The 25513-nt window shown below is 48.4% G+C and overlaps 1 protein-coding gene across 2 annotated transcripts in view; it reads left to right on the top strand.

Annotated features, from left to right (window-relative positions):
• KIAA1549L (KIAA1549 like) overlaps nucleotides 1-25513 on the top strand; it is a 296220-nt gene that overhangs the window by 260222 nt on the left and 10485 nt on the right. For both annotated transcript variants that reach the window (XM_062198042.1, XM_062198041.1), the window contains exon 17: nucleotides 14616-14966. In XM_062198042.1, the coding sequence (XP_062054026.1) occupies nucleotides 14616-14966 (351 nt within the window). The remainder of the gene's footprint in view (nucleotides 1-14615; nucleotides 14967-25513) is intronic.

The following is a 25513-nucleotide window of genomic DNA, read 5'->3' as shown; positions in this document are numbered from 1 at the left end:
AAGGCCTGGGCGCCCTGGGCTGTGTGGAATTGGGTAATCAGGTGCTCATCTTGCTGGCCTCTGGCTGGCAATGCCACTGGCTCCCTTTGTTGGAGGTGAGCAGTAGTTTACTTGAAGGAGACCAAGGAATTAAAATGGTTGCTTTGATGGGTTCCACTTGCCAAAGAGTGAAAACAGTCTGTGTAGCTGCTGCCTGCCTGCAAGAGCTTATAGCAAGGTCACAGACCTTCTAGGAAATTCGTAATTCTATTATGAATGAGCATCTTTCCTGCCCTCTGCAGCCCCAGCATCTTAGCCTGATAGAGATCAAAGCAAAGACAGGCATGCCCTGGCATCACAAGGTGGAGGAGCTCCTGTTAGGGGCACAACCAGATCTTGGCTTCATTGGGAAGCAAATGGTTGGATTTGAGGATTTTGTTCCTCTTATTCTAAAAGCAACATGCTTGCTGCCCCCTGAAGTAGGAGGTACTCTTGGATTGACCCAGCTACCATCACCACATTTTGCATCCCATCAAGAGCTTTCTTTTTTTAAGATTAATTTATTTATTTGAGAAGTAGAGTTACAGACAAAGCAAGGGAAAGACAGAGAGAAAGACCTTTCATCTACTGGTTCACTCCCCAGGTGGCCACAACAGCTGGAGCTGGGCCAATCTGAAGCCAGGAACCAGAAGCTTCCTCCAGGTCTCCCTTGTGGGTGCAAGGGCCCAAGGATTTGGGCCATCTTCTACTGCCTTCCTGAGCTATTAGCAGAGAGCTGGATTGGAAGAGGAGCAGCTGGGACATATGGGATGCTGGCGCTGCAGAGGAAGGCTTAGCCTGCTACACCACAGCGCCGGCTCCCCATGTAGAACTTTTCTGCCCAGTTCTCCACCTAAGTCTTTAATTTCTTTCTCTTCCCTCTGCTGGCTAATTTATGCCTTAATAACTGACTTGAGGTGTTATCTCAAGTTCATCTACAGTATGTTGTATTTTAACAGGGGCTTCTTATCCAAGGGAATCATGTGATCATGGGAAATCAGACTTCCTGGGAGAACCTGAGTCCAAGAAGTTGAAGTGTTTGGTGGTAAAGGGGGCTTTTAGATAAAGTCTAGGCCTTACCCGGTGGACAGCTACCTAGAAAAATCCATATTAACGCCACCAAGATTCTTCCTGGCTTGTTTGGGAGGGAGAAGAAGAGATCTCGGGGGGGTCTAGTGACCTCACTCAGAGCTAGTGAGGAGCCCAGACTTCCCTCCCATGCAGGTACCTTCCCACTGGATGGGACACAACCTACTTCCCTTTTGATAGGAACACTCAAGGGCTGTCCACCGGCTCATACTCCCAGAATGAGCCCCTGTGCTCTGGACTTTGCTACTGTAGATACCTGTGTGCCCAGCTCTGCTTCTCTGGGGATCTGTCTGAGACCTTTCTACCTGTTGGCTAGGGTAGCCGGTTATTGCAGGTCAGGTTCCCCAGCATGCTGTTGGTGGAAGGAAAGAAGGGAGGGAGGGAGGGAGGGAGGGAGGGAGGGAGGGAGGAAGGAAGGAAAGAAGGAAGGGAGGGAGGGAGGGAGGGAGGGAGGGAGGGAGGAAGGAAGGAAGGAAGGAAGGAAGGAAGGAAGGAAGGAAGGAAGGAAGGAAGACAGACTGGGCTATGTTACAAACACTGCAAGTCCTCAGCTGAACCCATGAAGAGCTCTGAAACTCAGTGACCCTGAAGAGTTGGCCTGAGTTTGGGCAAAGCAGCTGGGCGTTTGTTCTCTAGAATGGATTTGTCATTGGGTGTTCTTGGGTGAGGCTGCTCTAAAGCCAAGGGCAATTCCCAGGAAGAGCTGACATCTCAAGCTGGCAGTGACAGTGTGCCTGACAGCTGGGGGATCAGTCCCTAGTCCTGAGAGCGTGGCATGGAGGCCACCGATTCCTTCCACTCTGTGCTGCATGGCCCGCTGTGGCCCCCAGGCTCCTGCAGAAGCCAAAATCTAGTGGACAATGGAGAAGTTATAGTCTGTTTCATTTCTTCTGGTAAACATTCAATGAGTATAAATTTAATATGTATAAATTCAACACTGCAAGCCCTGAAAAAAAAGAAAAAATAATAATCTAAAAAATGCTAAAAAAAAAAAAACAACTAGCTTTTCCATATATTGTATGTATATAGTGCTGTCCCTATTGTACATTGTGGAATCTGTCTTTCTTTTTCCCTGTTACATAATAAGGTTTTATATATATGAGGCCATGTATACTATTCTCCATGGACGGTTTAAGAGATCCTCTTCCTCTAGGGTTTTACTCTACATGGTTTTCTCCCCCTCTGCCAGGGTCAGCATTTAGGCCCCCATGTAGGATTCTACTATACTTACCTGTGTGTGACTCTGTGGAAAAGGACAAGATGCATTCACTCCGGCTAGTGCACACCCCAGCTAGTCATGGGCTAGTGGAGGAGAGAGGTGGAGGCACGTGCAACCTGCTGTGGCAGTGAACTTGGAAGAGAGGAGGCCATCCTCCTGAAGTTTCTTCCCTCCTCTCTGTCCCACTGCTACCGCCTGGTCCCCGGGACTGACCACTGCTGAAGCTTCCAAACAGCCTCCAAGGGAGGCTTCCTGCTTTCCAATCCTCCAGGCCCTCCCCGTAGCTTTGGGGAAAAGACTCAAACTCGCAGCTCCTGGCTCAGGACTCTTCCTCTCTGGCATGCCCAGCTCACTGGGGCTCATCACTCCCCAGCCCATCTCCGGGGCTCCAGCCCTGATGTCCTTCCCCCACAGGTCACGTGGTCTCACCTCTCCGTGGCTCCGCGTGTGCTCGCTGCTCTGCTCGGAGCATCCCTTCTGGACTGCTGCCTCTGTGCCAAGATTTCTCAGCCTCCTCACCAGGGGCATCTGGGACTGTGCAGCTCTCTGTGTTAGGGGTGGGGCGGCCCTGTGCCCTGTGCGGTGTCCTGCAGCAGCCCTGGCCTCTAGCTGCCAGTAGCTCCTCCTGGTCATGACAACCCAAATGTCTCTACCATTACCAAATGTCCCTGGGGAGGTGGGGGTGGGGAGCAGACCCGTTGACCTAGACATTGCTTTCAGCACTATCTGCCCCAGAAGCTTTTCCAAGCTGCCATGCCTGTGGTTCTCAATTAGCAATCTGTCCCTGGTGTTCCTGGAACACCTGGTACTCACCCACCTAGCTTCTGTCTGTTGGTTTACCTGTATTATTGTCCCATTGGACTCCTCGGGAGCAGGCATCATGTTTTATTCATCCTGAAGCCTCAGAACTTGTATTAGTAACTGGCACATCATAGCTTCACTGTTCTGTTTGTTGAACAAATGAACAAACAAGTGTGTCAACTAGAAGAGGTGACTCCTGTGCTGGGACTTGAAAAATTGGGGCATATTTATAGCTCTGAGCCACATAAGCATTTGATTTGATCAAAACTGTAGAATGGGCCAGCGCCATGGCACACTAGGTTAATCCTCTGCCTGTGGTGCCAGCATCCCATGTGGGCGCCAGGTTCTAGTCCCGGTTGCTCCTCTTCTATCCAGCTCTCTGCTGTGGCCTGGGAGGGCAGTGGAGGATGGCCCAAGTCCTTGGGACCCTGCACCTGACTGGGAGACCAGGAAGAAGCACTTGGCTCCTGGCTTCAGATCGGCATAGCTCTGGCCGTTGCGGCCATTTGGGGAGTGGACCAGCAGATAGAAGACCTTTCTCTCTCTCACTCTCACTGTCTGTAACTCTACCTCTCAAATAAATAAATAAAATCTTTTTTAAAAAACTGTAGAAAAATGGGTGTTAAAGTGTTGTAGTGCAGTCTGAATGGTAGTTATCAGTTAGGATGCTTTAGTTAAAAGCAGCAGAAAATGAAACCCAACTCAGACTGTCTCAAAACATAATGGTAGGGGCCAGCATCCCATAAGGGTGGTGGTTCAAGTCCCAGCTGCTCTATTTCAGATCCAGCTCTCTGCTAACGGCTTGAGAAAGCAACAGAAGATGGTCCACTTGCTTGGGCCCCTTCCATACATGTAGAAGACCTGGAAGAAGCTCCTGGCTCCTGGCTTTGGCCCGGCTCAGCTCTGGCTGTTGTGGCCATCTAGGGAGTGAACTAGCAGATAGAGGATCTCTCTCTCTCTCTCTCTCTCTCTCTCTCTCTCTCTCCCTCTCTCTCTCTCTCTTTCTCTGTCTGTCTCTCCCTCTGTCTTTGAAACTCTGACTTTCAAATAAATAACTCTTTTTAAAAAAAAAAAAAAACATACCCATAAAGGGAACATGTTGGTTACGATACATTCAGGCATGGTTTGATTGGGGCCTCAGTCTTTACTCAATGCAGTGTTCCCTTATATGTAAACTTTGTCTGCAGGTTGGCTCTCTCTGATAAGAAATGGCTGCCACAGTCCCAGCCCTCACATCTACAGCCTGCCTTGACCACCATAAGGGAGAATTATGAATTCACTGTGACTGGGGTGCCATAGATCAAGTGCTCACCCATATATCATTCCCCACAGCCATGGAAGGCAGAGGGATTACCCTGGGCAGGATTCGTTTAGCCCAGTTGGGCCCACTGGTGGAGTGGGGTGGGCTTCGTCTCTTGCAGACGCCCAGGCCGAGACACAGGGAGAGGAGAGGGTGGGTGTGAGGCTGTCCTCATAGTATCTGCTGCTGGAGGAGCACCCGTGGGTGGGTTTGTAAGGAGCAAACGCCCTTCCCGCCGACTTGGGCCTCTCAGCCTCAGTTGGTCTTCTGTGGAGGGAAAGACTATAGCGTGTTGTGCCCATCACTGCTGTGCTCCGTGGTCTCTGGGAGGCCAGGATACAGTTAGAGATTCATGTTGGGGAGACAGAGGGGCGATCCTGTGCATCCTCCTGGCTCTCCCAAGAGCTGCAGAGAGAGAGAGAGCAGACGTGGCTGAGGGTGACGACAGCCTGCTTCACCAGGGAGTCGTGCTGACTCACGCACAGGCCTCCTTGTCTCCTTGCTGCCTGTGGTGCTGGCCCAGCCAATACAGGGAGTGGCAGCACGTATGTGCTGACTCACCTCAACCGCAGGCAGCAAAGTGGCTTCTCTGAGAGCAAGTCCTTCCTGTGTGTTTGCTGCAGGTTGATCCCACACACACACAGACACTTATTTTCTTTTTTGGTGGGGACGAGTAGGCAGAGAGACAGACGGAGAGCGCCTATCCACTGGTCCATTCCCCAGCTGCCTGAAATGGGCTGGAGCTGAGAGCCTGGAACTCAAGCCAGGTCTCCCATGGGAGCCACAGGAACCCACTTCCCTGAGGCATCACTGATACCTTCCAGGGTGCACATGACCAGGAAGCTGGGATCAGGAGCCAGGAGTGGACACTGAACCCAGGTACTCTGTGTTGGAGGTGGCATCTTAACCAGCGTCTTAACTACGAGGCCAAACACCCACTCTTGATTCCTTTTCAAAAGTTATTTGTCATTAGTTGACTATGGTTTATACTATTTATGGTTTGATTGTTGTCAGAGTCCACAAACAATGAGGTGTAGTGGCTGTTCTCACAGCCTAGACTGGACTGCTCACTGGCTGTGTGAATTTGGGTTACTTAATTCACCTGTCTGAGCTTGAGTTTTCCTAGCTATAAAGTGGAGATACAAATGGTACCTACCTTATAGGGTTGATGTAAGAATTAAATGAGTTAATGCAGGAAAGGCACATAAAGCAGTGATCTTAGGCAGTGATCTTAGCCATTATATAACTCTGGCTGACACCAGAGAGCGGTGCTCTTCTTTCTACATCTTTTCCATTGCAGCACTTCAGATGTTTGTGAGCTGCTCTGACCTTTGTAGAGGATCATGGTGCTAGAAGGGTACCTTGTCTCCGGCATGATAGGAATAGAGAGTGGCTTTGTGAAGGATGCCCAAGACCTTTCGCCTATGGCCCCCACACAAGAACGTACACCCAAAGCTGACCTTTGAGGTCACACTTCCCCAAACACAAAGGTAGACCAGTGGTTGCAACTCAAGGCAAGTGGGACCTGTGACCTGCTCAGTACTGGACTTGTGCTTCTCTGTGAAGGGCAGCCAATTATGGGGGGAGAAAGACAGGAGGATGGAGACTCCTGCTGCAGGCCATAGATGTTTGGCTTCCGGAGCAGTGATTGATGCTGACAGCGTGGAAGCACTTTCTTTTATCCTTCGCTGTCCCATCTCCGTGGTCTGTAGTAATCACAGGTCGCTCTGGGAAGACTACAAAACCAAAAGTGCGTGTCCCTCTTTGCCTAGCTGTCTTCGAGAGACCCAGTCATGTCTTTTCCACCCATCTGAAACACCAACCACATGCTGTGTCCTCCTGTCTCAGTGCCCTGGGGTGATTGTAGGTCATACATTGGAAGGCAATCACAGTGAAACCTGAAATTTTGCTGAGATTTGTAGAAATCCCATTTGCAGAAATCATGAAGCCATTATTTCAAGCCCACTGCCTGTTCTGGGGGATTCCACTCCCACTTTATTGTTGGAGAAGCTTTAGAGATGCAGAATCATTAGGAAGCTGCTGCAGGGGTCTCTCTGCTCCTGGACTAAGAAAGTCTCCTCCCCGCAGAGCCAAGGGAGTGCTTCTTGCAGTTGGATTTCCAGAAGCAAGTTTCTAGACATGCTTCTGCTTCCTCTGAGACAGGCAGCACTTGCAATGGGGCTGTGTAGCCAGGGCAGGCATTAACGAACTGGAGAAAAGCAGTGCTGCTTTATGTGGCTCAAAAGACCCTGATAGTTGGAAAGAAAAATGGACATGGAGCCACATCCGTTTCATCATGGCCAGATGGCCCGGAGATTCCTCCTGCGGAAGTTCCCACCTGGTCTTTGGGCTCTTGCCAGGAAGTGGCAGAATTTGTTCAGAATCACTTCTCCGTTGCAGGATGGAGCTGTGATTGGCCTAAAAATCAGGACCTAGGGGCCAACTGGGGAGATGGCCTTGAAATTCTTGTGCTCCAGAAATGCCATGCCAGGGTGACATACTGATGTTGTATGTCCTGAGAAGTTTGGACTTGTAAAGTATCTCTCTGCTCTGGGGCTCCTAACTCAAGAAATTCCAGAATGACGAGCCTCAGGATCCATTCACCTCTCCTCTTCAACTCTGTTTAAGACTGTCTCATTCATGAAATGAATTTGATGACTTTTGCTGTTGATGACTTCTAAGCAGAAATGTTCCAGACTTCATGCTAATTTCCACTCCTTCAGTCAATGAGTGTTTATTAATGCCCTGCTGTGTGCTGTTACGGGATGCAACAGGAAACAGAACGAAGTTCCTGCCCTCATGGAGCTTACATTCCAGCACGGGGAACAGAGAGTAGATGTCCAAGCACACAGATACGCAGCACACAGTGTCAGAAGTGCTAAGGTGGCCACAGAGTGACAGGGGCTGCTCTTATACCTTGGCCGTGGTAGGGCTTTCTAGGAAGGTGACTTTCAAGCAGGGACCTAGAATGAGGGGGCCAGGCATGCAGGCCCCAGGGCAAGGCTATTCCAGGGTCCACAGGAAAGGGCCCACGGGAAGCTACGTGCTCCGGGAGCTCAGAGGGCATTGAGGAGACCCATGGAGCATGACTCTCCTTCCTGGTTAAGGATCCCAGCTTTGATTCCTTCCTCCCCTTCACCCCCATGTATAACCTGTGAGCAAGTCCTCTGGCCTGTCTGAACTCAGCCATATCTCCACCCAAGACCACCTAATCCGTGCCCCTGCCTTCTCTTCCTGCCTGGATTACTGCAAGAGCCTCCTTCTAAGTGACCTCCCATGAATTCCAATCCCATTTCTCCTGTGCTTACAATTCTTCAGATGTTCCCCACTGACCTTTGAAAACAGCCCAACCTGTGGTCTTCAAGTTCCTGTGTGATGTGGCCCTCGACTGTCTCTCCCATCCCATCTCCTGACATTTAGAACTTCAGCCACAAGGCCCATGTACTGATTTGCACAATTGATGTAGGCATGCAGATAGGATAAATTCCGTTAGGTTTGTGAGCTGGAAGACCACGCCTTCACCACACCCGCTGCTCTCTACCATCATGGTTATGCATGTTTTCCAGCCTCCTGTAAATGGAGTTATTTGTATATACTCTTGTGTTACTGGCTTTTTTCACTCAAGCTTCGTCTGTGTTGCTGCCTATATCATCAGTTTATTCTTTTTTATCACTGAGTACTGTCTCATTGTACAAATATAACTCTGTTCATTCATCTTCCTATTTGACGCTGGGTTGTTTCCAGTTTGGAGCTATTATGAAGCATGGCTATGGACATTTTTAGGGAAGTTTTGGGGAGTGTGTGCTTTCATTCATCATGGATAAATAGGTAGGAGTGGAATTTCCAGGTCAGAGTAACTATATCTTTAACTTATTAAGAAACTGCAGTCAGAATTACGAAATGTGTGTTGTTTCCCCCACACTAATAGTATGGGCATCCTAATCCTACTCCTCCACCTCACCAACATTTGTTGTTATTAATCTCTTTCATAGTAGCCTTTCCACTGAATGTGAAAGGATGCAATTTCCCTAATTTCTCATGTCAGCATCTTTCCATGTGTTTATTGAACAGTTTTGTGTCTTTGCTGAAGTGTCTTTTCAAGCTTTTGCCCAATTTTTAAGTTGCGTTGCCTTTTTGTCATTCATTTCTAGGAATTATTTATATATTCTGTATACAAATCCCAATATTTTCCCCTGCTCAGTAGCTCTCCTTTTCATTAGCTGTCTGATAAAAACAGCAACAATGCCAACAAAAACTAGCTTTTAATGTGAATGAAGACTTTTAACTTGGTTGCTAACTCAGGGCTACACAGTATTCCCCCAGGACCAGACAACAGGACTAAGGTGTGTGGAATATTTCCCAGAAAGAAGATTCTTTGAGGTTTCCAACAGAGCTGTCATTTCCTTCCAGTTTGTTGCCATGGTGTTTTAAAAAGACACTGGAGTCAGGTGGGCACTTAGCCACTGCGGAAATGCTATGGAAACAGCATGGAAGGGGATGGCAGATGCTCGCTGGACCCAGTGCGCACCCTGATGCTCACAGCCAGGGGCCCACGTGGAAAAGAACTGGCTTTAATTTCTTCTTGGCCTTTACTGCTGGATTATGAAGTATCATATTTATCCAAAATGTTAAATTTTGTCCATATCCTCTAAACCAGTAATTCTAGGAATTTAACCTAAGGATAAACATATGGTTATATGCAAAGTGTCCATCTCATTCCAGCTTTGTTTATATGGTAAGACATTGGGAAGCCACCCCAAAGAGTGGACTATTAAATATATTCTGGAACCCCATATATCGGCATGCTGTGAAATCACTGAACATTCTTCCCTATCAATTCATGTGTTTATTGGCAGAGACGCTGGTTTACAATATGGTGGGATTAAAAATATTACATATACTCTAACCCATTTTTTAAAAACCATGCACATGGATGTGTGTGTTCTGTTTATAAAACCATGCCCTAGACAGTTTTTTCTGAGGTTCTCCAAGTCAAAGAGTTATGCCAACAAGCGTTAATTTTACCTATAGATGCAGGCAAATCTATTATACCAGTAATACTTTTAAATTCCCTTAACTCCTCCCCCTTAATTCTGTGACAGCCCATCACTGTTGCTTCTGCACCTCCCTGGAAAATTCCGCTACCAGAAATCCTGCAGCCCTTACCTTTTCTGCCTTAAGTTGCGCATCCCCACTTCTGTTCTCCATCACAAAGGCTGTGGAGTCTGGGTGGCAAAGGGTGGGCCCTCCTTGGAAGGGGAGGAGGGAGAAACTGAGTCTGACCAGGTCCAGTTCTCCAGAGCGGCCAGGGTGGGGCCCAGGGGTCGGTGCTGGAGCAGGGGGAGGGTGCTGCAATGCTCCAGTCATAATCTTCATCCCATTTCATTTGCATCAAAAGCATCTGCTAGGATGGGCAGGAGGTCAGAATGTTAACAGTGGTTATTTCTGGTGGTCGGATTAAAGTGGATTTTCGTTTTGTTCCTCTGGCTTATCTGTTTTCTAATTTCCTACCATGAACAGACACTGGTTGATTAATATTTTAGAATTATGATTGAAGTATATTTTGATTAATTTATAAAATAGCTTCTTTTTAAAGAAAAGTTCCCCAATGCTCTTCCAAGAGTATGAGGTTGGAGAAACAAGTTAGAGGTTTAAAGATACATTCTCTGTCCCAGATGTGGGCCCAGACATTGTAACCGAGCCAACTTTCAGTTGCTTTGGTCTCCCCTAGCAAAAGGCATTTCCAGAACTGTGCAAGGGAGGGAGGAGGGCCAACAGACATGGCCTGAGAGGCTGAGTGAGATGACACACAGGAAACCTCGCCCAGGTAGATCTGAACCCCTGCTATGTTAAGTGCTTTCCCATAACAAACAATAACCGGCTTCCACTCTGGGTTAGGCACTGGAGTGGGAGCGGTGAATTAGTAAGCCACTGACCCAACCCCAAAGGAGCAAATAACAGTAATAATTACAGCTAACGTCTACTAAATGCTCACATGCCAGATACTCTGAGAAGTGCTTCATATTTGTGTATCGGGGCTTTTCATTCTTACAGGAAGCTAAGGGGTAGATTATCTCTATAACTGTTTTATTTTCTGTCCTCCGGGTCGCAGGAGCCTGTTTGTCCCTCTGTCAAAGGCTGCAACTGTGGTGTGGTATTGGATCTGTTTATATAGGCGTACTTCAAAAAGTTCATGGAACATGAAATGGAAAGACAATGCGCATCTTCGACGAACTTTTTGAAGTGCTCTTGTGTATGGGTGCTGGAATCAACTTTTCTGGATTCAAATCACAGCTCTGCCAATATTTGGCCATTCTATGCCTCAATTTCCCCATCTTTAAAATGGTAATAATCATAGTTACCTCCTAAGTTATCGTAGTGATGAAGAGTCAATGTGTGTAGTACCCTTGGAACAGTGTGCTAGCTACTATTATTGTTGGTGTTGTTGTCTCCTCCTATGGACTGAGAGCTCCTTCACAGTTGGGTCACTGTCTTATCAGTTGTTGTATCTACAACCCCTAATGTAGGGCTTGGTACAGGGTTGAAACCAAGAGTTGCCCGGTAAGTAATAGAACAAGCATCGTTACTCATATGTTGTGGGGTGGGGGAGGCATGTTTCCCTTCATTAATAGATGGATTCTCCTAGGGATGATGATAATGGCAAGGTGAACCTCCCATTGCAGGGAGAGTCCAAGGAACAGGAAATATGAGACCCATTTTACAGATGAGAAGCCTGAGGGTTAGGGAGTTCATGTGACTTGTGATCATGCAGCTCATTAGTATTGGAACAAACGTGTTAGGGAGCTTGAGCCTTCTGTCTTCTCTCTTAACCTCAAATTCTTTCCCACGGAGAATTGCATAGAATGTTTACATTTCTGTTCAAGTTCACAAAGCTTTATTGGATGCCAAGTGCCTTATGCTAGGCTTATAAAAAATGGGTAACATGGACTCAAGCATTGTCTAATCTTGGGCAAGACAGACATTAAATTAGTAAACCCAAATGTGACGAGAGGATGCCCAGAATACAATGAGCGTGGGCTTGGTTTCCATCTGTAGGTGTTGAGGGATGGAAACGCCAAGTGAGAATTGTGGGAAAACGGGATTTCTCTAGAAGGTTGTTGAACAAGACTGTTGAGGTCATACTTGAAGTGTGATGCTGGACCCTCCAGTAAAAGAATCCCATCCCCCACCCCCCCACACACAGCGCCATGCAGAGTGGAAACCCTGGAGGGGGAAGCAGATGTTAATTTTTGTGGCATGGGGGTCATAGGGTGGACAGCAGTGAGTAGCCCCTCTCCCCAGCACCCTTACTGAAAGAAACCCCAGCCCCACCAGCACAGTCCCCACCCCCCAGGGCCACTGGGAGAGGCGGAGAGTAGGGAGTTGTGAAGAAGTGTCCTAATATGAATTCACACCACCAACATCAATGGAAATGCACTGCACAGCTCAGGGGTGGGAAAATCGCAGCTCAGCTCACCCCAGTGCCCCTAATCTCCCAATGGGGGCAGTTTAACGTTGAGCATCTTTTTATATCTGGGAGACCTGGGAGGAGGCAACCAGCACGGATGATAAACCTAAGAGGCAATGCAGAGCAGCCAGATGTGCACTGGTCAGGAGCAGGGAGCACAGAGGTCATCACTGCCCACCCCACATGCCCACTGTCACGGTGGACAAGACCACTAACTGCCTTGTCCTCAACTTCACCTGTAAAATGGGACCAGAATTAAATAATCTCCTTAAGTCCCTGCAGAATTTTCCATGCATGTAAAGAAAATTTCTTTCCGAAGTTGCATTCAGTATCCTAGGAGGGATAGTGAGGTGAAGTCTAAACAGGCGATTTGCTGGCAGAGCTTGCAAGCCTTTCCCCAAAGCACTCCCAAGAGGAGAGCCCCAGAGAGGTCCCCAGCCCAGGGCCTGGGGACCCGCACCCAAGCATGAGATGTCCTTGAGTTCTCGTTTATCATGCCAAAGGTCATTGCATAGTCTATTCTATAGTCTATCTTTGCCTGTGTTAATATAAAAATAATATTTTAAGTTACTTCCTGTAGATGAGTCTAGACTTGAAGGTTGACAGAGAACCTCGCTTTTCATCATGAACTTCAGCCAAGTTCCCAACTCTGGGCGATAAGATTACAGGAAATGTCTGATTTCTTGTATGTGCTTCCTGTATTGTCTCTTTCTTCTCTAATGAGCATCCTTAATTTAATACTGAAGAAAAGTAGACACACATTCTAAAAATGAAGTATGTCACAATTCACAAATATCACCGTATCTGAGGGGGGAAGCAGTTGCCTTTATGCACCAGTTCTCTAATGACACTATGTTGCTCTGCTCACTTTATCCATCCCAGTGCTCTATACCTCGTCATTACATAAGAAATCCGTGCAGTAGAAAAAAATGAAATCTTGGCAGTTATGACAATGGCAGCAGCTACTATGTCATTGTGTTTTTACCACGTGCTGTTGATCTGAGTTCTTTACACATGTGCTCATTTAATCCTTACAAACCCTGGAGGCAGTATTATTCTTGTTTCCACCTCTAAAGACACTGAAACACCAGAAAGTTATGGTAACTGACCGGCTGGAGCATGTTGAGCGCTCTGCCCTAGCTTCTTCGCACACCTTTCAGATCTGGTTCTTGCTGTGCACCTGCTCCAGGGCAGCACCCTGTCACCTCGGCAGTCCCTTCTCTCTTGCTGTTTGTGCCCTTGTCCTCTGAGATTGTGCTTGTGCCAGACTTGCGGCCTGAGCTCCTGCCGGCATCCCACGGGACAGTGGAGAGCAGCCTCAGAACAAAGAGCAGGCACTAAAGAAGGCGTCATTGGCAGGCAAGCATCAGTCCCTGCAGCCTGCTCTGGGCACTGAGGAAATCCCAGTCCCAGGCCCTGTGGGCTGCTCCCAGGATCAAAGGTACAGTGCAGGCAGGAGAACATTCCAGAGCAGTGGGTCTCAAATTTGAGCAGGCACCAGAACCTCCTGGACAACTCATTAAAAAAAACAGATTGCTGGGGCAGGCGCTGTGGCTCAGTGGGTTAATGCCCTGGCCTGAAGGGCCAGCATCCCATATGGGCACCAGTTCGAGTCCCGGCTGCTCCTCTTCTGATCTGGCTCTCTGCTATGGCCTGGGAAAGCAGTGGAAGATGGCCCAAGTCCTTGGGCCCCTGCACCCGCATGGGAGACCCAGAGGAAGCTCCTGGCTCCTGATCAGCACAGCTCCGGCTGTTGTGGCCAATTGCAGAGTGAACTTCCGGATGGAAGACTCTCTCTCTCTCTCTGTAACTCTGACTTTCAAATAAATTAATTAATTAAAAAAAAACAAAAACAGATTGCTGGGGGCACCACCCCAGGGCCTCTGATCCATTGCACACCACACTTTGAGATCAGAAACCTAGAGGCAGGAGGTTGTTTCTTTTTTTTTTTTCTTTCTTTTTTTTTTTTTTTTGGACAGTGAGAGTGAGACAGAAAGAAAGGTCTTCCTTTGCTGTTGGTTCACCCTCCAATGGCCGCTGCGGCCGGCACATCACGCTGATCCAAAGCCAGGAGCCAGGTACTTCTCCTGGTCTCCCATGCGGGTGCAGGGCCCAGGGACTTGGGCCATCCTCCACTGCCCTCCTGGGCCACAGCAGAGAGCTGGCCTGGAAGAGGGGCAACCGGGACAGAATCCGGCGCCCCGACCGGGACTAGAACCTGGTATGCCGGCGCCACAGGCATAGGATTAGCCTAGTGAACCACGGCGCCAGCTAAGGTTGTTTCTTTTTAATAACTGATATTGAGCATCCAGCAATTTTCTAACCAATGGCTGGACATAGGATAATCTAGAATGCTCTCCCTGGGGATATGGACTATGGAACGCTCTAGATTCTCATACCCAAAGGCGCAAGGGTGGAAGATATCTCAAAGATGTAGAGAATACCACTCATTTCATCACTGAATGCTATTTTTTATTAGTATGCTAATTGGCAAAGCCTGCAACATTGATTGAGCTGTGGATACCTGAGGGGCACAATGGCAGCTGGGGAGTTGGCTAACTGACTTCCCCTGTGCTGCGAATCCTGGCTAGCATGCCTATGGTTGAATTTAAGTTAGACTCATGACATCATCATCCCCGGAATGTCTTGGGGTAAATGGCAGACCACCTTATTGGGCAGGAAAGTTCATTAACGAAAAATGGCTTTGTTTTGTCCCACAGACTGAGCCCGAAATCATAGAGGAGACCAATGTTGACCGAGTTCACGAGCCCCGGGGCTACGCCAGGTCCCGGCAGGTGAAAGGCCACTCGGAGACGTCCACGCTGAGCTCCCAGCCGTCCATCGACGAAGTCAGGCAGCAAATGCACATGCTATTGGAGGAGGCCTTCAGCCTGGCGTCTGCGGGCCATGCCAGCCAGAGCCGGCACCAGGACGCCTACGGCTCGGCCCAGCACCTGCCCTACTCCGAGGTGGTGACCAGCGCGCCAGGGACCATGACGCGACCCAGAGCTGGGGTGCAGTGGGTGCCGACCTACCGCCCAGAAATGTACCAGTACAGCCTGCCCCGGCCGGTAAGTCACACGTCCCACCCCGTGTGTGTGGGCCAGTGGGGGCCCCAAAGCAGGGACTCTAGTGATGAGCCACCGTGGCGTTTGGGGATGAATTTTGCTGAGCTCTCTCATGCTCCATCTGTGACCCAAAGCCAGACCTTCTGTTCCTGTGGGCAAAGCACACAAGAAGCCCTGATGTCCAGCGACAGTGTATTGTAGATGAATTTCTTTTTCCACCAGTCCTGCTTGTAAGGGGCGGGCCCATCCTTCATGCATGGGTGGTTTCCTACACTTTCATTTTAAATGTCAGAGAGCACCACAGGGCCACATCGTGCTAAAGGGCTCTGTAGCCTGGTGGTTAGGGGTATAAGCTGCCTTGACTGAATCTCAGCTCTCCTACACCTTGGCTGTGCAATGTGGAAAAGTTACTTAAATCCTCTCCAGGTGAAAGTAAAGAAAAATAACCTACTTCCTAAGGTTGCCCTAAAGGTTAAAAGAGTTGACTTATGTAAGGCACTGGAAGAATGTCGGATCCACAGTAAATGCTACAGAAGTGTGGGTCATGATTGTTTCATTTAGAAGCACGTGCACCTCTGTATTTGAGACAGCATCCGAGGTCTAGAAGCTTCCATGATTTACACACAGTTTCAATTAGTTTGCATTCATTCATCATAGATCTACTTCTCCATTTGTAAAGACAGACTTAGTTTCATAAGTTGCAGACTGTAACAGACAATGCTATGGGCATGTATGATTTCTCCTCCATAATGTCCCGTGTCCTATCCCCAGGGCTTACTCCTTAACAGAGCTTTGTACATTGTTCCTGGGATATGTAGGTCCCTAATAAAGCCAACAGTTGTTGAGTGTTTTGCTGGTAGTGGATACTGACCCTAGAGTTACTTATAGATTCATATGTTTAGTCTTCACAACAAGTCTCTGAGCCAGGTACTGCTTGTATCCCTGATTTACAGGTGAGGAGCTGAGGCTGCACAACTCGTTCAAGAGGCAGAGCTGGGACCCAGGGTTAGGTGGTCTGGCCCCAGAGCCCATGTTCTTAACCAGCAGGCTCTGTAGCCCTGTGCTGTGTTACCCTGCCTCTCCATCCATGTTATTTCATTCATTTGCAGTAGACTATTTGGGGCACCCCTGGGCTTGGGCCCCCACCCCTAAAGTCCTCTCTACCCTGGCACTTGGTAAACTGCTGAGATACTCTGTCTTTATGCACTCTGCACACTGGAGTGAGACTCTTTGTTTCCCCCCTTGGCTCCAGATACTCCCTGCAGGTCTCTGAGATGTCTCCTTTGGAAGTACTCCTAATCCCTCCATCTCTCTGTGCCCGCCCCAGTGTTTGAGTCATGCTTCTGCCTGGCTCCTGGCCCAGCCTTCCACTCCACACCCACTACCTCCTCCCTGGCTTCTTAAGCATTGGCAGGAGAGACTGAAGTTTGTTTTCAGTTGAACCTCTCAGGGAGGTGGCTGTGCTCAGGGTCATGGTCAATGCAAGGTCTTATCCATAGAGTGGCAGGTGTCTTGTCTCTTCACTGCACAGTGATCAGATCCCAGGAATCTGACTCTTGGTGATTAAGCTCACAACTGCTTTATGCTTATGCATAGTAACTTAGCAACCTGGGTGACCAGGGGGCCAGAATACTTATGTTCCCTGGTCTTCCTGGCCTTCCAGGAGGTAAAAGTCAATCCAGGGAAAAGAAGCCATCATCAGAAGGAGAACCAGTTGTCCCTAAAATCACCTCTGCTGAATGCAGATCCACAGTTCAAACAATAAGGAAATGGGATAAATAAAGGACATTTTTTGTAGTACTATTAATTTATTTTTATCTACTTGAAAAGCAGAATGACAGGGGAGAGAGAGAGAAAGAGATTTTTTTTGTTTCCTAGTTCACTCATCAAATGCCCACAACTCCCAGGGACTGGGCCAGGCTGAAATCAGGAGCCAGGAACTCCATCCCAGTCCCTCAGATGGGTGGCAGGGACAATGCCTGAGCCCTCACCTCACTGCTGCCTCCCAGGGTACACATTAGCAGGAGGCTGGATCAGAAGCCAGGTAGCCAGGCAACAACCCAAGAGGCGGTTCAACTACTGTGTCACAAGAGACATCTTTTTAATATCCCATTTTCTAAAATACAGGTAAAACACAAATTGTTAATATGATATTTCTATTTGTAGTGTTGTGATGTGCATATAACATAAAATTTGTCATTTTGAAGTATACAGGACAATAGTGTCACATACATTCACATTGCCACCCAACCAGCCTCCAGAACTCTTCATCTTCTATAACAGAAACTCTGTACCTGTTAAAAAGCAACTCCCCTTTCCCCAGCCCACAGCCCTGGCATCCAGCGTTCTACTTTCTGTTCTGTGAGTTGGGCTACTCTGAGTACCTCAAAGAAATGCACTCACACTGGGGGTGTTTATGAAAGATGCATATTATGAAAATAACCATGCATGGATGTCAATGTTTCTCTTGCACCAAAATAAACTTTTAATTCCATGCACTCTTTGAGTACCCTCCTACAATATTTTGGCTTTTACGGCTGGTGTATGTCACTTAGCATGACATCCACTATGTTGTAGCATGCATCAGAATGTCCTTCCTCTATAAGGCTGGATACAGTCTCATTGTATGGATAGACTACACTTTCTAGAGCCATGTGTCCATGAGTGGGCCCTTCCACCTGTTGGCAGCTGTGAATCGCGCTGCTGTGAACAAGGGTGTACACATCTCTCTTCAGGTCCTTGCTGTCCATTCTTTTGAGTGTATAACCAGGATGGAATTGTTGGGTCAGATGGGATTCTATTTATTTATTCATCTGAGAGGTCGAGAAAGAGAGAGTTCACCCCTCAAATACCTGCAATGGCTAAGGCTGAGCTGTGCTGAAGCTAGGAGCCAAGAACTCAATGTAGGTCTTTCACCTGAGCAGCAAGAACACAATTACTTGAGCCACCACCACTGCCTTCCCCGGGCATTAGCACAAAACTGGAATCAGAAGCCAGAGGCAGGTCCAGGTGTGCTAACTGGTGTCTTAGCTGCCAGGCCAAATGCTGGCCCCTGGAATTCTGTTATTAATTTTTTGAGGAACTGCCATACAGTTTTGCACCACTTTGCATTCCCACCAGCAGTGTGGTAGAGTTCCAGTTTCTCCACATCCTCAACGACACATATTTTCTGTTCTTTTGCTAGCAGTCATCCTTAGGGTGGGAGATGGTAGCCCATTATAGTGTAGATTTGCACGTCCCTAGTGATTGGTGATGTTGAGCATTTTTCTACATGCTTTTTGGCCTTTATTTCTTAACAGGATTTCTAGGGTTAAACAGACTTTTGGGTAAAGCTTGGCTCTCAGGAACATGGATTCGTCTCCACCACGAGGGAAGTGGCTGGCTGCATTGCAGAGAAGTAGCCATCACCCAGGGGCTACCACCTGCCACCTTCCCATCAGTCTGGAGTCCAAGCAGCTTTTTTTTTTCCAGAAAGAGAAAAATCTCACTTGGCCTTCGATTTCTATCATCATAACATACTTCCCCATGACAGTTATATTATAGTTCCCAAGATTACAGTGTTCTACTAATCACACACTAGATTGGTCCCTGCCTTTTTTGAAGACGGGGAATTTTCTCACTGACACGTAGGAAGCCCCCTAATCTCACCACACTGATAGGGCCCAGTCTCTGGCATTTGCCACTGGCTTATCCTTCCTGGTCTCTGTGAGTTCAGCAGATCCCTGTATTTAATCTTTGCCCCAGCACAGCTAGGACAGCATCCACCAGCTGGGCAACCTTAAGCAAGGGGCTGCAGCTCTTAGCCCCAGGCCCCTGGGCTATGAGGTGGTGGTCAGAAGAAGGCTGGAGTGAAGATGAGATGATAGTTCACGTGAAATGCTTAGCACAGTCCTGGCACCACGTAAGCACTCAACAGTCGTTAGCTGATTTTTTTTATGAGATTTTTTAATTTATTTGAAAGACAGAGTTAGAGAGAGAGGGAAAGGGAGAGACACACAGAGAAAGAGAGAGAGAGAGAGAGAAACAGAGACAGAGAGACAGAGATCTTCCATCCACTGGTGTACTCCCCAAATGGCCGCAAGGGCTGGCGCTCAGCCAATCTAAAGCCAGGAGACAGGAGCTTCTTCCGGGTCTCCCACATGGGTGCAGGGGCCCAAGGTCTTGGGACATCTTCCACTGCTTTTCCCAGGCCATCAGTAGGAAGCTGGATCAGAAGTGGGACTTGAACTGGTGCTCATATGGGATGCCGGCATTTTGCATTGCGGGACACTGGAAAAACTCAGTGTTATAATTGCAGGTTGGCAGTTGTGCCAAGAAGGGCCAAAATATCAGCATTATGTATTTTACAAATGAGCTAAATGGTAAAGGACTGAGAAACAATGCAACAGAGGGGTGGGCCATCAAACCAGAGCAACATTAAAGGCAGCTCTTTTGTTGTTAAGGTTTGCCTTTTCTAACGACTCATGTGGCCCCAATCATCATGAAAGAGGAAATAGCTAACAATACACAGTAGAAATGATGATTCTTAACCCACGCTCTTGCAGAGCCCCCTTGTGCTATGATAATGTGGAAATCCATAGAGAAGGTGGCAATTTAAAATGATAACTATGATTACTTTTCCCTTTCCAAAAAGGAAGTGGCTCGAGCTCCGCTGGGGGATAATTGGAAGTGGGTGGTGTAAATGTGCAAGGCCAGGCAGATGGCAGTTGTATCATAGAGAAAGTTACTGCTGGAAGTTTGGCCGTTCTACTCTGCCATTCGGTAGACTCTTGATCATACCTTACACTGCAGTCTGCGCAGCAGTTGAACTCAACACCTAATGACCAATCCATTTTCACTAGCAGCCATAATGGGGCTGTGCCGAGTAGCATAAAAGCATCCTACAGACTTCCTGAGGGCGGGCAGAACAGGGGATGCTGAGAAAGGCAGCAAGGGCTGGAACTTCCTCCCCACTGGGCTCTTGACAGATGAAATCCACGGTCACAACAACTACAGCAGCAACAGTTGCCCTCTACTGAGCTCCCGTTCTTTGTTAGGCATTAAGCTAAGTGCTACACAGATGTTATCTCTTCTGATCCAGCCAGCGCCCGATGAGGCCAGTATTATCATCTGCAAGCATTCCAAGAGGGAACTCAGCTTGGAAAAGTAAAGAAGTTTGCCCAGGTTTATGTAGTTGTATCCACTGGGGATTGTAATTGTATCCACTGGGGTTGGGTCCAGGACTTCCTGTGGACACCAGCATCTGAAGATGCTGGAGTCCCTTGTCTAAAATGGTGCAGTGTTTGCATATAACCTACACACCTCTTCCTGTAGCCTTGTAATCCTCTCTGAATATTTATCATACCTAAAACAATAAATGCTATGTGAACAGCTGTTATGCTGTATTGTATAGGTAATAATGAAGAGAAGAGAAATCTATATATGTTCAATATGGATGCAATATTTCTCTGAACATTTCTCTTCATAGTTTGTTGAACTCAAGGATGTCAAACCCATAGCCGCAGAGGGCTACTGTCCAGCTACTGGCATAACTGGAGTTCTCTAACCCTGAAGCCCACATTCTTAGAGTCCCCCAGCTAAAGTGGGTTACCTGGTTGCCCTCCAGCCTCTGATGAAAAGTCACTTAGGAGTACAGTCTTCTCATAAGCCATTTTACTTTGGTGTGAAGGTACTTCGAAAAGTTTGTGGAAGGTGGAATTAAAGGATACGTTTATTTGAGTGCAAAAAAAATGAAAGTCTGTGCATATTTAGGGATCGTCGGAAAGTTCATGGAAATGTATATGGTGAAAAAACCTTATGATGCAGGTATTTAGCCCAGTGGTTAAAATGCCAGTTAGGATGAACTGCATACCACATGAGAGGACCTGCGTTTGGTACCCTACTCCAGTATCCTGCTAGTGCAAATCCTGGGAGGCAGCTGTGATGGCCTAAGTAACTGGGTCCCTGCCGCCCATGTGGGAGACTCAGATGGAATTCCCAGCTCTTGACTTTGGCCTGGCCCAGCCTTGGCTATTGCAGCCATTTGAGGAGTGAACCAGCAGATGGAGGATCTCTTTCTATCTATCTCTCCCTCTCTCTTTGTAGCTCTGCCTTTCAAATAAATAAAACAAAGCCACACGTGGATTTCAAAAGTTTTGTGTGCCACGACAGACATCTTTTAAAATCACTTTCTGTGAGCTTTTTGAAATGCCCTCATATTTCCTGTCATTACCCTCATGAGGGGGACATTGATGCTGGGGAGTTTACAGTCTTTTTCCCTCTCTCCCCCTAAAAACAAGCAAAACAACTACTCCCTCTTCCTGCCCCCAGTACCTCTGCCTCTCTGGCAGCTTCCTCACCACTCTGGTACCACTACCAGGCCTACTGTTGGGGCCCCAGTGGACTTCCCCACTGCCATACTCCTCCACACCTGCCCGGTGGGGGCAGGGGATTCTGTGCTGTGCCAACTCAACAGCCCTGAATACCTGGCCTGGGCCGCCGCTTCGTTATGTGGTCCCTGGGGCTGCCCTGAGACCCCAAGGATGCAGCCCAAAGGAGGTGTGTGACCACCTGTGAAGGTTTGCTTTGGACCCAGCAAAACCTTCCAAAGAAGAGCGCGCCCCTGGTGCCTGCCAGGAGTTCAGCGCTTGCACCTGTTTCCTTGAGAACTGCCGTAGCACAGACACGGGTAGAGAAAGCTTTTCCTTGGCTGGCAGTGTAGACTACAGAATGAGCCCTCCAAGAACCAGAGATAAAAACAGAAAGTCTGGGTCTTCTGTGGAACAGCACACCCGGCCAGAAGAGAGACAGGGGCTACAGACCCCTCCCACTATTTTGGGAAAGGAGCACCTTACTTGTGGATTTGTTGGTCATTGGGGAAGGTGGTGCTGAAAGGACACCAGGACAAGGATTTTGTCAAAGTGTCTGCAAAGCCACGGGTTCAGGGAAGTCACTGCCCAGGGGTATGAGGGGCTGGGTATTGTACAGGTAAGCAATGAGCCCAGGCACCAGGCACCAGGCACCCCGTCCCCAGCATTAGCCAGGGAAGCTCTGCTCTCATCTGTGTTAGAGTCTGTGAAGCTGCGACTTCGTGGCTAGAGTTCCCGAGCTGGGCCAACGCCTTACTTCTCAAGCAAGGCCGTCAGATCTGCTTCCTCTCACTCTCGTTCTGCAAGCTTCATGTTGCTGACCGCTTCCAAGCTGACTGTGTCTCCTCCGAGCACTTTGGGTTGCCTGTCTTCCGTGTGTCACTAGGAAATCGCCTGTCAGTCAAATCGCCGTCCCTTGGTTGGTGATCTTGGTTCTTTTTCTAAAAAGATTTATTTGTTTGAAATCAAGGCAGAGTGACAGAGGGAAAAGGAGAGACAGAGCAAGAGATTGATCTTCCATCTGCTGGAGTTCACTCCCCAGATGGCCGTAATGGCCGAGGCTGGGCTGAAGCCAGGAGTCAGGAGCTCCATCTGGGTTCCCCTCGTGGGTGGCAGGGGCCCATCTTCAGCTGCCTTCCCAGGAGCATTAGCAGGGTGCTGGATCAGAAGCGGAGCGCTCTGAAATTGGATGCCGGCCAGCTGAACCCACGGTGCCACAGCATTGGCCCCAGTGTTTGTCCTTCAGATCTGCCAGATCGATCCTGCTCATTTCTGTCTGGCTGCTTGTAAAATGTTCTCTTTGACGCTGGTGTTCTACCACTCACTGCAATGTATCCACATGTATGCTTTATTCATTTATCCTGATTGGGATATATTGTGTTTCCTGAAATTATTAATTTACTTATTTTATCCATTCTGGAAAATTCTTATGCATTCCATATTTAAATACTGTCCCTCCCACTTCTCTCCTTTGAAACTTTGATGATCTGCATGTTAGACCCACTCATTCCCCCGTCTGTATTTTATTTCTCTTTTTTAGGTTCTACTTCCTTGTCTCTTTGTGTTTCTTTCTTACTTCTTTCTTCAATTCCATTTTCTGCTTTATTCACTATCTCTTCATCTGTGATTAAGCTAATATTTAATTTTCTTACATTGAGCATTTTGTTTCAATAATTATGTTTCACTTCTAAAACTATTTGTTCTCTTTCAAATCTGCCAGAACATTTCTGATCATATCTCTTTGACCAATTATTTTGTTAAAGATTTATTTATTTATTTGAAAGGCAGACTTACAGAGAAACAGAGGCAGAGAGAGAGAGGGAGAGAGAGAGAAGAGATCCTCCATCTGCTGGCTCACTCTCCACATGGCTGCAATGGCCAGAGCTGGCCAATCTGAAGCCAGGAGCTTCTTCCAGGTCTCCAGGTGCAGGGGCCCAAGTACTTGGGCCATCTTCTGCTGCTTTCCCAGGTGCATTAGCAGGGAGCTGGATCAAAAGTGGAGCAGCTGGGACCCAAACCGGCACCCATATGGGAGGCCGGCACTGCAGACTGCAGCTTAACTCACTGTACCACAGCACTGGCCCCGACCAACTATTTTCTTTAAAAAACATTTCTTACACTATTATTGTTTGTTTGTATCTGGAAATTTCAAATTCTGATATCCCTAAAGCTGTAAATCTGCCTGTTGTCTTTCCTGCTGATTTTCACTTCCCCCTCCTGGTGTGTTTTATGGTCTTGGATTACGAGCTCCTCTTTGCTTCATTTCAAACCGTGCTGGTCCTGAGAGCCTACTGGGAGGGACTCTCCTCCAGAGAGCTGGGACAGCTGCCCGTCCTGGGCCCAGCAGCGTTGCCCACGTCCTTCCCTGGAAGGGACCAATGCTTGCCGCCTTCCAGGTGGGACGTGAATGTCTCAGGCTCAGCCACCTCAGTGCTCCTGCTCCAAGCCTTGGTCTCGAGATGGACTGCCTGAGTGGCGTTTGTCCTGCAGGCAGCCCCCGGTTCCTGTGTGTGCTCGCCTCTCGCTGTTTCCAGCTCTGGTTTCAGCTCACGGTTTTGTTTTAGTGGGCAAGAGGGCAGCCTAAGGGGTCCGAAGAGATTTCTCTTACACCTTGCAGTGTTCATAAGGCATGAAGTCGTGGGCTGTGCCCAGAGCCTGCCTGGCTGCCACTGAGTGGGTTGGCCCTTACTACAGAGTAGTCTGCTGTATGCTGGAGGGGGGACCTCATTCAGTTCAAAGACACCTGCTAAAGGATTCCCAGTGCTGCTGCGTTTTGACCCGCTGCCTCCAGGCTTCAAATGTTGCCCTCACGTTCTTTAAGAGATCTGGAAGGCATAATACCTCAAGAAAGCCAGGGATGAGAGACCAGCCAAGCTTTGTCTTCCCAGAGAGCATTTCTGGATTTTTTTTTCCCTAGGGGAGATTGTGGCCTGGCTCTTTCTGATCCTGTTCATCTCTGTCCATTCTTCCTTTACCTCCTCACATGTTGATAAAAAAGTCTTTACTTCTGTGACAGAGCCAACACCTTATCTTTATTCTTTTTTTTTTTTTGAAGATTTATTTATTTATTTGAAAGAGAGAGAAGGAGAGGCAGAGAGAGAGAGAGAGAGAGAGGTCTTCCAGCCGCTGGTTCACTCCCCAGTTGGCTGCAACGGCCAGAGCTGCACTGATCAGGAGCCAGGAGCTGCTTCCGGGTCTCCCACATGGGTGCAGGGGTCCGAGGACTTGGCCCATCTTCTACTGCTTTCCCAGGCCATAGCAGGGAGCTGGATTGGAAATGGAACAGCTGGGATTCAAACCGGCACCCATAGTGCCGGCCCCAACACCTTATCTTTGAAAAGTGCTTTAGAGGCTGGCGCTGCGACTCACTTGACTAATCCTCCGCCTGCAGCGCCGGCACCCCGGATTCTAGTCCCGGTTGCTCCTCTTCCAGGCCAGCTCTCTGCTGTGGCCTGGGAAGGCAGTGGAGGATGGCCCAAGTGCTTGGGCCCTGCACCTGCATGGGAGAACAGGAGGAGGCACCTGGCTCCTGGCTTCAGATCAGCGCAGCACGCCGGCCGTAGCAGCTATTTGGGGGGTGAGCCAACGGAAAAGGAAGACCTCTCTCTCTCTCTCTGTCTAACTCTACCTGTCAAAAAAAAAAAAAAAAAAAGAGTGCTTTAGAGTTTGCAAAATACTTAGACATGCAGTGCCCCCTCAACACACGCCCTACCTCTGATCTCGGCAGCTTCCAGCAAAGCGTCACTGTCCTCATTTCAGAAGATTCTGAAGACCATGGAGGGCGCCTGACTTGCTCAGGGACCTAAAGTGTGTTCATCAGAACTTCCACACGCACCTCCTCACTCCCAAGCCATTGCTTTCCCACACTGAACCAGCCTTCCACGAGCGAGAGCGTCAAAAACAACCACGGCTTCATTGGCTCATTCACTTAGTATTTATTGACCCCTGTGGTCTACCAGACTCCGCTCCAGACATGCGGATGTGACTGACAGCACAGCCCCATCCCGCCCAGCCCAAAATTGCAGCCAGGTTGGTGGCGGTGAATAAGCAAGCACAGTCTAACACCACAGAGTAATAACGGCTGTGACGAAAGTGTGTAGGGCCAGATGCAGGAAGTGAAGGAAGGAGCCCTGGGAAGAACTGGGAGAGAAGCATCCCGGGTAGAAGCAACACCACGTGCACAAGGCCAAGGCAGGAAAGGGC

Source organism: Lepus europaeus, chromosome 7 (genome assembly GCF_033115175.1).
Source record: "Lepus europaeus isolate LE1 chromosome 7, mLepTim1.pri, whole genome shotgun sequence".
Lineage (NCBI taxonomy): Eukaryota > Metazoa > Chordata > Mammalia > Lagomorpha > Leporidae > Lepus > Lepus europaeus.
The sequence above is the reverse complement of the archived record's forward strand: the minus strand, read 5'-3'. Positions and strand labels throughout refer to the sequence as shown.